Source organism: Macrosteles quadrilineatus, unplaced genomic scaffold (assembly GCF_028750875.1).
Source record: "Macrosteles quadrilineatus isolate MER2022 unplaced genomic scaffold, UCM_ALF_1.0 Scaffold_1__1_contigs__length_201487025, whole genome shotgun sequence".
Classification (NCBI taxonomy): Eukaryota; Metazoa; Arthropoda; class Insecta; order Hemiptera; family Cicadellidae; genus Macrosteles; species Macrosteles quadrilineatus.
Genome location: NW_026542594.1, coordinates 71902303 through 71918848, shown reverse-complemented (window position 1 = coordinate 71918848; position 16546 = coordinate 71902303). Strand labels below are relative to the sequence as shown.

General features: G+C 36.2%; 1 protein-coding gene across 4 annotated transcripts in view; it reads left to right on the top strand.

Moving 5' to 3' along the window:
• The window catches only part of LOC128983568 (probable phosphorylase b kinase regulatory subunit beta), a 231684-nt gene that overhangs the window by 78930 nt on the left and 136208 nt on the right, over positions 1–16546 (top strand). For all 4 annotated transcript variants that reach the window (XM_054402888.1, XM_054402889.1, XM_054402887.1 and 1 more), the window contains one exon: positions 5880–6039. In XM_054402888.1, coding sequence (XP_054258863.1) covers positions 5880–6039 — 160 coding nt within the window. The remainder of the gene's footprint in view (positions 1–5879; positions 6040–16546) is intronic.

Sequence of the window (16546 nt, the reverse complement as noted above, 5' to 3'; positions counted from 1 at the left end):
ATTGATATTAATTAACTGGATTATTTTACCTTAATTAATTTATCATATTTAGTTTTTCATTAATAAATTAGTCTTTTTCTAAAAAACTGTCAGTTGTATTCCTTTTATTATGTTCTTTTTCGATTCTGCATCCTAAGAAACATAGAAAACGACAACCCACTTGCTTGGATTCCATAAATAAACATTTTCTCAAAATCACTACCCCCATAAACTTAAAACCCCATAAAATGGTACTTCCACCCCTACAATCACTAGGGACTCTTCAGATTCCAATACCTAATGGTAATTACTACGTTTCCTGAAAGTTTCATGAATGGACTAATTTTTATGTTTCTACTGGTTTTTTAGTATAATTTTACCTGTACTATGTTGTTATCGTTCATCAAAATATTATATGCATGATGAGATCTGATTTGAAGGAGCTCAGCCTTCCTATTAAGCCATCATCTGCTGAAAATGTAATTTAATTACCCTTGTGCAAATAACCTCACAGCTGAATTGTAGTGCTTTACAAAACATTTTGACCTGGGCCCTGTTTCATAAAGATACTAGTCTAGTAATTACTAGTCTAGTAAATACTAGTCCCATATTTACCTGTCCTACTAATTTGTGTTTCATAAACGTTTTTATGCCGCTTGTAAATACTAGTGAATTTTACTAGTCACGTGACCGAAACTACTAGTCACGTGACCAACTTTACAAGTGAACTCTCAAAACAAATTTCTAACCTCAATCACAAGTTTTCTGACGCTTCATAAAGCGTTTTAATTTTTTCTTTTATTTGATACTAAAAGTAAATAGTTGTAGAAACGCAGTGTTTTCTTTTAATTAATAACTATATAGACACATTGGTAAAACAATCACACATTATTTATCAAACCGCTATTATTTATGTTCATCAATGAGCCTGCCGACGCGCCGGCGCGGCGCGGCGTCGCGTCACTGCAATCAACACGGTGATTGTAGGCCTAGTTGCGGCGCTCAACAGAGTTGGGTAAAAAGTTGATCTGTTGCTGCCGCATTCGCTGTGATTTGTATAGTTTTTGTTTTATTCTGACATATAAAATTATGCTTACTATGAGTAAAGAAAAGAATGCTCGGATTTTGAATGTAATTAAATCGTGTAAGGACATTTTTTTGGAACGTTTTCAAGTACCCTAACCTATGTTTTCAAATATTCGAATGCATAAGAATATTTGGGTTAAAAACCATTTGGTGATATTATAGTTTTGAGTCTACAAACCATGCCTAAACGTTTATTGATGTAACAAATAATTGCAACGCTGTTAACAAGCAATGGATAAGTAGGTTTTCAAGTATAGTAAAACATGGCATATGCGCTGTTGCAGGGCGTAGCTCAGAGGTAAAGTTTTCGCTTCTCATGTGGTAGGGTCCCTGGTTCAAATCCGCACCACTCACTATACTTTTTGTTCCATTAAAAAAACTTTTACATGTTTTTACATTAAAATAACAGCTCTAATCAACATCTAATTTTTTTATTACTTTGAATAACACATTCAGAATACCAAAATGGATTAAAAGTAATGTTTTTATGATAAGCAGTTCAGTCCAACGCCCAAAAATCAAATATAGGCCTACAAAATTGTTAGTACATCACAGGGTTTTAGCTATTTAGGGAAGCAAATAATAAGCACCTCAAAACATAATGAAACTCCTCTTTAAAATTGTTTTACTATTATTTCATATTAAAATGTCTTTAAATAAAACCGAGGGCCTTGGGTGTAAAATATCTGATTAATGTTGCAATGTTGGATACATTTTTGTACGTCTTTGTACGCAATACGGTATGCGGTTTTAATTTGGTTTCTCTCAAAGATTAAAAATCTTTTATCTGTGTTAACTAAATAGTTGATATAACCATGAAATTTAACTCAAGTAAATTTAGACTAAAATTTCACAGAAATTGATAACTTATAATTATAATTATTATAATAGGGCGATTGTACATACATTATAAAATTCAATTTCACTCATTTTGTACTACGCCACATTTATTGATTGTAGGTAATTTACATCTAATAATTATCATTTTAAGAACACTCACAGATCTACTTTTATCTTAAATTGCAAACTTGAGCCAATTCACACTTGAAAAAAGAATTCACTAATTCATTTTTTTAAATGATGTGAGTATTGAAATAAGTCTCTTCCCAAAAATACTAGTCTACTTCAAATAATACGGGTGTAGAGAGGTTGTTAGAAAATGGCAAGTATTTACCAGTGTAATTTACAAGAGTAAAACTTTATGAAACACATTGCTGTCTACACTAGTAAAAACCACTAGTAATACTAGTCCCTACACTAGTAACTAGTATTTTACACTAGTAGGTTTTTGAAACGTAGACTTGTAAAATACACTAGTATTACTAGTCCGTGGACTAGTAAATACTAGACTAGTATTTTTATGAAACAGGGCCCTGATCTGATTTAAAATTCTCCCTGTAAAATCCTCTCAGTATAAGTCTATACAACAGGGCCCTGTTTCATAAAACTACTAGTCTAGTATTTACTAGTCCATGGACTAGTAATACAAGTGTATTTTAATAGGAAGACATTTTAATAGGAAATAATAGTAAGACAATTTTAAAGAGGAGTTGCATTGTATTTTTTTATGTGCTTATTATTTGTTTCCCTAAATAGCTAAAACCCTGTAATGTACTAACAATTTTGTAGGCCTATATTTGATTTTTGGGCGTTGGACTGAACTGCTTACCATAAAAACATTACTTTTAATCCATTTTGGTATTCTGAATTTGTTATTCAAAGTAATAAAAAAAATAGATGTTGATTAGAGCTGTTATTTAAATGTAAAACATGTAAAAGTTTAATAAATGGAACTAAAGTATAGTGAGTGACCGGATTTGAACAAGGTACCCACCACATGAGAAGCGAAAACTCCACCTCTGAGCTACGCCCTGCAATAGCGCATATGCCATGTTTTACTATACTTGAAAACCTACTTCTCCATTGCTTGTAACGGCGTTGCAATTATTTGTTACATCAATAAACGTTTAGGCTTATTATTCATGGATTGTAGACTCAAAATTAGAATATCACAGAATGGTTTTCAACCCAAATATTCTTATGCATTCGAATATTTGAAAACATAGGTTAGGGTACTTGAAAACATTCCTAATAAAATGTCCTTAGACGATTTAATTACATTCAAAATTTGAGCCTTCTTTTCTTTACTCATAGCAAGCTCAATTTTATATGTCAGAATAAAACAACAACTATACAAATCACAGCGAATGCGGCAGACACAGATCACAACTTCCACCCAACAGTTGAGCGCCGCAACTAGGCCTATAACCGGCTACTACAATCACCGTGTTGATTACAGCGACGCGACGCCGCGCCGCCGCATCGGCGGGCTCATTGATGAACATAAATAATAGAGGTTTGATAAATAATGTGTGATTGTTTTACTTATGTGTCTATATATTTATTAATTAAAAGAAAACACTGCGTTTCTACAACTATTTACTTTTTGTATCAAATGAAAACAAAATTAAAACCCTTTATAAAGGGTTTGAAAACCCGTGATTGAGGTTAGAAATTTGTTTTGAAAGTTTAGCTTGTAAAGTTGGTCACGTGACTAGTAGTTTTGGTCATGTGACTAGTAAAATACACTAGTATTTACTAGCGGTATAAAAACGTTTATGAAACACAAATTAGTAGGACAGGTAAATACGGGACTAGTATTTACTAGACTAGTAATTACTAGACTAGTATCTATATGAAACAGGGCCCAGGTTGATAAAAAATATATATGAACCCCTTCTTTGCTTTATAATGAATAGGGTACCATCAATAAACTATCGTTCTATCCATAACAGTTCCATCCAAAATTTTCATTGAGTTTTTTGTTTGCATAAACATTGTACCTCTTTATGTAATGTGGGTGCTTAATATGAAATTTAACTATGCTCCATCTAAATCAAATCAAATCAAATCATTTTATTGAGCTAAGTTGACAATACATTGCATTAGCTAAGCCAAACATAAATAATACAGTTTTCCTTCTGGGTTTTAAGCTAATCTATATATTAATACGCAAGCAGTTTTCTTTTCACAGTCATAACTCGATAACGGCTTGGCGGATTTTAACGTTTGAGGTATCAAATTAAAGGTATTTCACGAAGATGTGCAAATACGTATCAGAATATTAAGAAAGGACATCACTTAAGTACAGCTAAGGGCTAAAGTTTAGGAACGGCGGCGCTATCTGTTGGCATTATATCAAACCATCAACCTCAATTCCCTTTGTTTACAACTAAACATATGGACGTAGTTTGAAATAGTTTAACCACAGACTGCATGACTTAATTACTTCCAGAGCAAAGCCGGAATTTTATATTTTTATTTAAACATCTGTTAACTAAGTCTGGTTCATAAATAAAGAGTTTCCTAGCAGGACCTGACAACAAATAGTTTGTAATAGTAGAATTTATTTACCTTACATCGTATTTTACTGAATTATCATGTAGTTTTAGTTACGGTTACAGTTTGGTGTGATTAAGTGAATGTTTGGAAGTGATTATTCACAGTGCAGTTACCCGTTACATTACCATATTATCATGTTATTTACAATGTGTATCAAAATTCCTTTGTAGTGTTTTCTGTTGATTGGTTAAATTTTGTATTTTATCTAAATTTAAAATTAAATTCCACTAGTAAGACGAAGAACTTTGAGTGGCTGGAGGGAACGCAAACGTGACCGCTATCAACCTCCCAATTTGACGGATACAGAGTGGCAGTACCGCCGTGGTGATTCATCCAATCTCGGACAAATGAACGTTAAATGTTTACATTGTAGTGGCTAAACATTTTAAGCAAGAAAAGACTGGCCGAGACAATTCAATTTTTACTCTTTGTTGCCATAAATGAAAGGTTCGTTTACCTCATTTGCCATACTTTCAGGAACTTATTGGAAACTCCAAATCTGAAAACAGGGCTGTGAGGCTTGGATCCAGAAATTATCTATATAAAATTTGTTAATTCAATTCTGCCTTTGCCATGGTTATCTCTGAAGCTTATTTTGACGAGAGGGTTACACAGGGGCTACAATTTCAAGATCCATGACAAGTTTTACCACCGAGTAGGTAATATAATGCCTCAAGAAGGTCATGATCCTGTTTACGCACAGATCTATAAGTACGATGTTGGCACTGGAACCCAACAGCGCATGTAAAAAAATTCAAACAAAAAATGCAATGAACAAATTTGCGGGAAATAGGGTCACAATGCCAACCCATTTGCCCAATCTTTTAAAACTGTGGCAGAAATTTGTAGGGACGAGAGCTCCGAGGAGTCAAGTTAGATTCTTATGTGCATTGTAAAAGAGACAAAAGAAATGACTTCCCTCGCTACAATGATGCTATTTACCATCATTGTATTTTGATTATTTATTATGAGTACCTGTTTAATTGTCGCAGCTATTTTAAAGCTGAAAACGGAGCACCACCTGGTGAGTGTTTATTTATTTTTATTTTCAAAAACTAATAGTGTTAGAAGTGAATCCGTTCTAGATACGTCGTTAAATCCACTCTTATGTTCCCAACCGAAGACTTTGATGGAGGCACAGAATTTAAACACGCCTAAAACTTAACATATCGTAAAAATTATTTAACAATGCTATAGTACGTGTCGTACTGGTAATCAGTCATAGAAATTACTTTGGAGTGACTTTAAGATTGAGGTTTTGCTGTTTATGTTTTTTGTCCTTCATTATTTTATTACAAGTTGCAGTTTTGCTCGATTTCGAGCAACAGGTTCTCTAGTGTAAGATTAAGGTATTTACAACAATTTGAATCTAGAAGTCATGATACACTACACTACCTAATATATTATTACAGTTCTATTGGAATGGCCAAAAGTGCTTTGGAAGCTATCAATGGTTGTAATCTGTTTGGTGAGAAGGGAGCTTCTTGGTCAGTGATTTACGTCGACATTGATGCTCACAACAGAAACCGCAGTATCTTTGAAACTCTTCTGCCCCGTGAATCTAGCTCCAAGGCAAGTATTATTTAACATAAAATCATAATGCTTAACCAATGTAACGTTCCATTCAGCCTGTGCTGAGACCCAATGGTTGTGTACTGTTGAAAGACTAATTTTCAAAAGCATACTAAAACTTTGAATTTTTATAAACAAATTAAATAGGTTTTAGTAGGTGGTGATGCTATTAATTTAGTCGCCCAAGAATTCACAATAAATTCCTAATGACACTAAACTGTGTAGGAAACAATATATGTCAGCTGATCAGGGGCGTGCACCCGTGCTTCACTATAGAGAGGACACTGAAGCGAAAAATTTGATCTTTAAATCTGTTGTATAAATTAGTTACACATTCCCCTTTGGTTTTAGAAACAAAATCCCAATAGGACCCCTTTGTTTAAAAAAATATCTTTCTTTAAGGCTAGGCCAACTTATAAGGCTACTTAGTACGAATTGCATGAGGCGCTGTTCAACATAAGGTATTGTAGTAAAGCAAAAATATTATATACCCCCGCCGCAGCTAACCTGCAGACTAAGGGAATTTCCATTTACCTGGCTGGATTTCCATTAAAATACTCCCTAAAAATTGTTTGAATTATTTCCTATTTAAATAACAATAATTTTAGTGAGTAGGCCTACTTAGCTTAGCTGCTACAAGGAAGATATTAAGGTGTGTTTTTTTATAGTATAAAATATAAAAAAAAATTCAAATTTTGGTTTAAATATATCCATAAACAAGCAAACTATAACAGTTTATTTATTCTCCTAAGAATAACATGGGAATTTTAAATGATCAATTTTTAAAATTATCTACGTAACCGTTGGGCATACAACGCTTCAATATACAAAATTATTTATTTTTTTAAACTCTACAAAATGGTTTGGAAAGAAATGATTAAATTGTATGTTTACGCTACCGGATATATACACAGTAGAGAGTCAAAAATCATATGAGTACATTCATCTTCTGAAAATTACACGATTTCTTCTACAGAGGGGATTTTCTGAGTGTCTTCCCTACCATCAAATTTTTTGCGTAGCTCTCCATCTAGCTTGCACAACAACATAGTAGACAAAATTATATTGTTTTTTCTTACCTCATGCTTAAGAGCTTCCAAAAACTGAGTGATTTCCTGAAATTTGGATAAAAAGGTTCTGATGGCTTTACTATTACCACTAGTTATGTTAGAGTGGTCAATTAGGTTATTAACATAATGAATGATCATCCTCCTGTTATTTTGGTACCTATTTTTTAGCAACTCCCAGACGACCATGTAATTCTCTGCTGTAATTGGAAGATTTTTAATCAAATTCAATGGTTCCCCTTCAAGTGAGGTAATCAAATACTGGAACTTTTCAGTATCATTTAATTTCTCATTTTTGTGAATAGAAGCTTCAAACAAACCTTGAAATCCATTGGTTGGGTAACCCACTAAAAGCTTTTAAAGTGAGCGGAGGTAACTTTAGAGCCTTAGAAGGAGAAGTATTCACATGAGCAGGTGTAGGAGTAGACTCCTTCTTATATGGTTTCACAATCACTTTAATCTGAATAAATAAGTCACTGATATCATCCTGAACTTTCTCAACTGCCTCAGCATCAAAATCAGGTATATAGTGTTACAAGTCAGGAGCCCCGCGCAACAATAGCCAGGCGCCGTCCCAAAGGGTTGTTTGTCAACACGGGATTCTCCGAGCGCACCAGTGATAGACAATAGACCCATGTTAACGGACTACGTCAATAGGGCCTTTGACATCTACCAGAAGCTTCCACGGCGATCTGTAAACAGCTTTGTTTGGGCTCTCCAGAATGTTCTACGGCAAACTTATATAAGGGACCGTCTTCCGGCACACGGCAGTTGAGTTGAGTCCTGCAAGTCGAGTCCGAGGATAATCGCAGCGACCGCCCGCCGGTGTGAATGCCCAGTGACAGTGACAGTGTAGTGACGGTGTAGTGAGAGTGTAGTGTCAGTGTAGTGACAGAGTAGTGATAAATCCTGTAAAGGCTAGCTGTAAGTAGAAGCTTTGTAAATTATAATAGGCATTAGCTAGGTTTAGGTAGGGTTAGTTAGGTTTTAGGTAATTGTAATCTTTGTAAATAAAGAACTAGGTGGCGTTCGCAGAGGCATCCACAAAATTGAGCGGAGTCATCAAGGGTTCATATTATATTGTTTTTGTCATACTGCAGTAAAAACAGTCGTTTTTAATGCATGCGTTAAAGTAGCATTTTTACTCTTTAGGGAGTAAAAATCGTTTTTAGCCTCTATGGAGTAAAAATCAGCAGTTGTCAACTCAGTTGTAAATTTTGATTGTAAACGATTGCATGTATCGAAAATATGTATCGATTCGCGTGCTTCATAATCACTTTTAACCTACAGTTTTAAGTGAAGACAACATTTGTGTGAATACAAATAATAGGGTACAGTCCAACCTCAGTATAACGAATCTGAAGGGACCGAACTGAATATTCGTTATATCAAGGATTTCGTTAAAAAGAGGTTCGTTATATAGAGGTTAGGTTTGCAGAAAATTCGCTAAGTCGAGTTTCAGAACCAGCGTTGGTCAATATAGGTCGGGGTTTGACATCATTAAAACACAATTAAAGTAGCGTAGGCTACAATACTTTACAGTACAGTGTTTACATTGTACAGTAGAACCTAAATTATCCGGCATAATAAAGCGGAGGGATCTTGAATATTGCGCAATCATGAAAATGGCATTGACCTTGGTACAGGTTAACAACTGTAAGTTTGAAATCACAGCTTGTTCTAACCCTCCTAAAACCTAGCCAGACACTGTATTGCGTAGTCTTAAACCATGTAAAGAACAAAACAAACAGTAGAAAGTTTTGTAACCTACTGCTCGTGATAGGCCGGTAGGCTACTTACAGTACAGTACTGATTTATCACAACAGAGGAATGTCAATAATAATCATTAACTATAGCATTGGTGTTGCTAGTTTAAACAAATCGTATTGAAAACAATAAATTATTAGATAAGTCATAAAAGTGTATAATCATAGCCAACTTAAAGATAATAAAAACACTCGTAAAAGGAATGTTAAAATAACAATGTTGCTATTCTTTCTCTTTGCTCTTGTTTTTATATCCTTTCTTAGGTTTCTCTTTATCAAAAAATTGTACAATTCACCATAGTTACTTATCGCCCAATCATAGCTTACTAAACATTACGTCGTCATCAGTCCTCAGTGAATGAAATCAGTTCTCAGTTGCAACATAGCATGCGCAGCGACAGCAGACAGAGATGTGTTAAAACGGAGCAGACGAATGTTAGCGCAAGCTGCAAGCGATGACGTCACCTTTCCATTTCATTTGATAAAGAAAAAGATTTTTTTTAAATAATGGGGTGGGGGATTTGTTATATCGAGGGAAAGACGTAGACTATTCGTTATGCAGAGGTTAAATTCGCAATGTAGAGGTTCTGACAATCATAAATTCGTTATATTAAGGTGTCTTATTTTAGCCGAAATCACGAAAAATTTGTTAAATCAAGGTCGTTGTTATGGTTAATTCGTTATGAAGAGGTAAAATATACATTGTGTCTTATGGAGAGTTCTAGGGGATTTAAAAAAAATTCGTTATATCAAGGAATTTGTTATATCGAGGTTCGTTATATCAAGGTTAGACTGTAATTAGTTTGGCTACATATTTTTTTGTAGTGAAGGGGAGTAAAAACACAGAGATGTCATTTAATACATAATGTACATTACATACATTATTTAATTTAATACATAATTTAATGTCATTTAGGACTTTTCGGAACCCTGCATTCACATTTCAAGTTTAAAACCTCTGGTATGGTCATTAGATTTTTCTCAAATAGGGCGTTACAGTTGCAGCTAGTGTTAATCTAGAAACCAACCCTTACAGTTTGGGATTCTACCATTTTGGCTGATTCAGTAACTGCTTAAGAGGACTTCATGTGCTGGTGATTATATAAGCGAAAACACAAAATATATGGTATTCTCTCAAACCTGAGACCTTCATAACTACTAAAACATAACTAACCAGCCAACTATCTTAATATACTCAGTAAAACAATTATTTTTTTTTACAATATAAAATATATAGATTGACTTAAAAGAACTGTAATTTGAATTTATTTACCAGTGAAATTGATATGTAAATGAATGTGAACATTTCAAAATAAAAAATGGTTACAAAAGTTATATTACATTCACATTCGCATTGATTCCAGCGTTTAAACCATAACCCATCAGTTATACGTAATAACAGTTATTATATTTTTTATAATATAATCAATCGAAAAGTGATCGAAGACGAATATTAAGCCGTCAATTTGGCTTCAATTAATTGTGCTTCCTAGTTGTCCTTGTTGATCTTGACAAGATCAAACTATTTGCATTTCAAAACATTTTTGAAGAAACCGGTGAATGGTTGATATGTAAACTTTGTTAACCTCAATGGGTTTCATTCAAACTAATTCATCAGGTTTTTTATGAAAGCTAATATTAAAAATTTAGTTTTTCTCAAGTCAGACTATTTCATTAAAAACACAATATCAACCAAGACAATTTTATTTAAAAAGCTCTATGTATTACCATGTATACACATCAACTTTGTTCGCATTAGAACACGTGGTTCTGTTTTTTTAATACACCACACAATTCATACTATCTACAAACCAATTCATCCCTAATACACGGGCTTCTAAAAAAATCACATAAGCTTTTCTCAAGTAAACTTAGACAATTTCAAACACAACTTCAAATGTTAATTTAGTTGGATGGTGTAATATATTTATATAAGTAATATAACAGTTTTTACTATTTAATAATTTACAAGGCTATGTTGGCAATATTTAAATATGTACGTTGAACTGTAACCGTTTGTATTTCCCACTACCAGTTAATAATATTTGAATAAACGAATGCTATTGGACGATCGGGTCACGCCACTTCCCCAACCCATGAGTCCATGTTAACCGACACCTCTACACCTCAGTTATAGCCAGCTTCCATCCTGAGTAACTCCGGCCCGTTCGGTCGTTAGCAGTTTTACAGTGTTAAACCGTAGTGCTTATTAACTTCCCGATTTCCGTAGTGTAAGACGTCAGGGTGACGTAGTGACTTAGTTACAGTGTATAAGGATAGCACCGTGTCAACGAAGGTACGTCAGGGTGACGACACTTCAGTGGCGACGAGGACAATTGGAGCAGTTTTTAACGTTCGGGAGTGAAGCGACGGTCTACGTCCGGTACTGTACGCGTGGTGTAAATGGCTTGTTTTAGCGCCATAAAAAGATTTTCGTTAGTTTGTGTGGGGAAGGAATGAACATAGAGAAGCTATTTAGTGAAGGATTTAAGTTCGGACATAAAATGGCGGGAATTATAGGAAGTGTCGGGGAGTTCGACCAACACGAGGAAACGTGGGACTCGTATATTGAACGTTTCGAGCTATTTTTAAGTTGTAATGAGGTCAGTGAAACGAAAAAGGTTAGTACGTTACTCACAGTAGTTGGTGTAAAGACGTTTAAACTTTTGCGAGATTTGTGTACACCGGACAAACCGTCTAGTAAATCGTACGCTGAATTAGTGAAATTAATTAAAGACCATTTGTACCCGACCCCATCTTTCATTGCGGAACGATATAGATTCAGCTTGAGAAATCAGTTAGAAAACGAGAGTGTTTCCCAGTATATCGCGCAATTAAAGCATTTGTCGACACATTGCGAATTTGGCGCGAATTTAAATGACTATCTACGAGATCGCCTGGTTAGCGGCATTAGAAGTGATTCAATGAAGCAGAGACTTTTATCGGAATCAAATTTAACATTCGAGAAGGCAGTGCAGATGACGTCACAGTTTGAGATGGCGGAGAAGAGCGCGGCGTCACTTTCGGCGGGAAGCAGCGATGGTCACGGCGGGAGGATCCAACGCATGGCGGCGGCGTCAGCTTCAGCTTCACCACGCCCATCAGGTCAGCAACCCCGCCCACGAGGTTCAGCGCATCACAACACCGGAAGAGGTAGACAACAGCAACAGCCAACATCGTCTGCAGCGGCGTCGGCGTCAACGTCAAATGATAGAGTGCAGTGGCAGTGTTTTTGTTGTGGTGACTTCGGTCACATCGGCAGGAATTGCCGTTTTAAGGGTTCAACATGTCACAAGTGCGGTAAGAAAAATCATTTAGCAAAAGTGTGTCGATCTCAGCAAAACAGTAAGTCACAGTTTCAGTTCCGTAGTAATAAGAGTGATTTTAGATATAATAGAAATAAGCAGCATAACTATGTAGATGAGGTATCTGATGATGTAAGCGTAAATGATGATATTGAGGAGAGTATAGGTAATCTGTTTGAAATTAGTGAAGGGTCCAGTAAAATAACTAAGGTTGATCCTTTTAAAACAGAGGTTATTCTTGAGAACAAATCAGTAACTTTTGAAGTTGACACGGGTGCCTCGGTAACTGTAGTAAGCGAGGCTTATTACAAAGATAATTTGAGTGCTTTGAAATTGTTTCCTACTGACATAAAGTTAAGCTCCTACACTAATGTGCCAATTTACCCTGTGGGTAAGCTAGAGGTAAATGTTCAGTTCAGAGATAAAAGTAGGACCTTAAACTTGTACGTAATTAAGAACGGAGCTCATCCCCTTATGGGACGAGACTGGATAAGGGAGTTAGGGGTAGAAATTTCTTTCAAAAATAATGAAGAATTATTTGTCGCTACAAGTAGTTGTGAATCAAAGAGTAAACATGAAAGTTTAGTTAAAGAACTAGTAAAAGAGTTTCCTGAAGTTTTTTCAGATCAATTAGGGCAATGTAACTGTAAGCCAGTAAGGCTGGTTGTAAAAGAAAAAGCCATTGCTAAATATCATCGACCCAGATCACTACCCTACACCCTTAAGGCTAAGGTCGAAAAAGAACTAGAACGTTTGGTGGAGTCTGATATTTTAGTCCCAGTTTGCAGTTCAGAGTATGGATCACCTATTGTGCCAGTTCCTAAAAAGGATGGTAGCATTAGGATTTGTGGGGATTTTAGGCATGTTAACGCACAATTAGAAATTGATAGGTACCCCATTCCTAGGGTCGAAGATTTGTTTACAGAACTATAAAAAGGGGAATTTTTCAGTAAGATCGATCTAAGTCAAGCCTATATGCAGTTAAGATTAGATGAGTCATCACAAAAGTTGTGCACAATCAGTACACACAAGGGGTTGTTTGCATACAAAAGGTTGCCTTATGGCATAGCATCAGCAGTAGGTATCTTTCAAAGAGTCATCGAACAAGCTTTGCAAGGGTTGCAAGGTGTGAAATGTTTTTTGGACGATATAATTGTATCAGGGCCTAATGACGAAGTACATTTAAATAGACTAAGGGAAGTTTGTTCACGCCTCAAGGCTGTAGGTTTCACAGTGAAACAAGATAAGTGTAAATTTTTTGCATCAAAATTGGAGTTTTTGGGGTTTACTATAGACAAACATGGGCTTCACACCTCGCAAGCCAAGATAAAAGCGATTGTCGATGCTCCTGTACCGAGAAATGTGACAGAAGTAAAATCATTTGTGGGTCTAGTCAACTATTACTCTAAGTTTGTCCCTAATATTGCGGGTGTTTTGAGACCTTTGTATGACCTTTTGAAGAAAGATGTAGAATTTTGTTTTGATGACGAGTGTATGAAATCGTTTAAGAAAGTTAAAGAGCTATTGTGTACGGCTCCTGTGCTAGCACACTATGACCCCCAAGCACCAGTAATACTTACAGTAGATGCAAGTAACTATGGTCTAGGTTGTATTCTTAGTATAATAGACAAAGATGGTACTGAAAAACCAGTAAGTTTTGCATCACGTACATTGAACCAAGCAGAGCAAAACTATTCACAAATTGATAAGGAGGCATTAGCTGTAGTTTATGGTGTTAAGAAATTCCACCAGTATTTGTACGGGAAGCATTTTACCCTTAAGAGTGAACACAAACCCCTTATTAGTATTTTTGGACCTAAGAAAGGCTTGCCTGTGTTCGCAGCCAGTAGATTACAGAGATACGCCCTGTTCCTGTCAGGGTATGATTTTGACATAAAATATGTTAGGTCAGACAACAATAGCGCCGATGCGTTGTCTAGGTTACCGCTTAAAGTGTCCCCAGCAGACGAGGAACCCGAATTGTTGTGGTTAGGTACTTATTTACACTTTGTTAAAGAGAGCTCAGTACCAGTGACATGTGATCAAATTAGAGTAGAAACACAAAAAGACCCGTTATTACGGAGAGTGTTAGGCTATGTCATGTTTGGGTGGCCAAATTTTGTCCCTAAAGAGGAATTTGAATTGTTCCCATTTTATCAGAGGAGGGAGGAACTAGCTGTCGAGCAAGGTGTTTTGATGTGGGGGTACAAGGTAATTGTTCCTAGTAGTTTGAGAAGTTATGTTTTGAATGAACTTCATGCGTCTCATCTGGGCATAACTAAAATGAAGTCTGTTGCGCGTTCTTATTTTTGGTATCCAAGTCTAGACAAAGACATAGAGAACCTTGCTAACAGCTGTTCGTCCTGTCTTCTTGAAAGACCAAATCCTAGTAAAGCCGAATTGCATCATTGGCATTACCCGAGTAGACCATGGGCTAGGTTACATGTAGATCACTTAGGCCCATTCAAGGGAAAGTTGTATCTGATAGTAGTTGACGCACATTCAAAGTGGCTGGAAGTTTTCGAAACTAGTTCGACTTCAGCCAATCACACTATAAATCACCTTCGTGATTTGTTTGCACGGTTTGGTTTGCCAGAGTCAATCCATAGTGACAACGGTCCTCCATTTAGTTCAATGGAGTTTGCCTCATTCTTGAAACATAACGGTATCAAGCACACAACATCGGCTCCGTACCATGCTCAAAGTAACGGACAGGCCGAGAACTCGGTTAAGTATGCTAAGTCAAAGTTAAAATGTGCATTTAGGGAAAATGTAAATACTTCTGTAGCCTTAAGTAGAATTCTTTTTGACTATCGCAATTCTGTGCACATGACCACTAATGAGACACCTGCTATGTTAATGTTTAATAGACCTTTGAGAACCCGATTAGACCTACTCAGACCTAATTTGTCTGAGACTGTAAATAGACAACAACAAGCTCAAAAGATGTATGCTAGGGGTAGTAAGACTCGATATCTGTTTGAAAACCAAAATGTATTGATTAGAGATTATAGATCTAAGGATAAGTGGATTGAAGGATGTGTGGTTAGGCAGATAAGTCCAACTATGTATATAGTTAAGTTAAGTTCGGGTGTTACGTGGAAAAGACACATTGATCAGCTGATAGCTATCGACAGTGGCCCAGTGTTGACATCAGGTGCAGACAACAGGCCCACGGCAACTACAGTCATCGCGCGCCCAGCTGTTCAGAGTACTCCAGCTGAGCGTGACGTCAGTCCTATGACTCGCGAGCTTCCGGGACATAGTACGCGCTCGTCCCTCTCTCCCACCACTCCGCGGCGCTCTATGGTTTCACAAACAGCTGATCGCAACTCACCACCAGCTGTACACCGTACACCTGTACAACACCGTACGTCCACTACACCACAGAGACGTTATCCCATGAGAGCTAGGAAACCAGTCGAGAGAATAGATTTATAATTAGTTTGTTTTGTTGTCATATAACGGTTGTTGTGTTTGTGTGTTGTTAGGTTGTTTTATTTATGTATTTGTTTGTCAGCGTTTATAATCTATCTGTTTACTGATACTGAAATTGAAAAATAATTATTGGTCACATTTTATGGTCAGATTTAAAGGGGAGGAATGTAATATATTTATATAAGTAATATAACAGTTTTTACTATTTAATAATTTACAAGGCTATGTTGGCAATATTTAAATATGTACGTTGAACTGTAACCGTTTGTATTTCCCACTACCAGTTAATAATATTTGAATAAACGAATGCTATTGGACGATCGGGTCACGCCACTTCCCCAACCCATGAGTCCATGTTAACCGACACCTCTACACCTCAGTTATAGCCAGCTTCCATCCTGAGTAACTCCGGCCCGTTCGGTCGTTAGCAGTTTTACAGTGTTAAACCGTAGTGCTTATTAACTTCCCGATTCCCGTAGTGTAAGACGTCAGGGTGACGTAGTGACTTAGTTACAGTGTATAAGGATAGCACCGTGTCAACGAAGGTACGTCAGGGACGACACTTCAGATGGACCAAAAGCAAACAATTTTGTTTTATTACTCAACATCATGGAACTGTCAATAAACATCCAAACAAGATATTAATGCTATTAGTATAAGAGTACCTGGGGACCGAGCTTTGCTCAGGGAAAATCATTAGTTTACTCTGAAAGCAGTCTTAGCATTGAAAATACATTAATCCATTCCCACACTCAACACTACTCACCTTTACTACTTCCTTCACCACTCCCTACATTGGGGACCTGTTTCCCTCTCTTCCCATAGCATTTTAGGATTGCAGATACATTAATGTAATTGCCACAGACAGTTCCTACACTCTGCACTGCTAGCCTTACTACTTCCTTCACCATTTCCTATGTCATAGACCTGT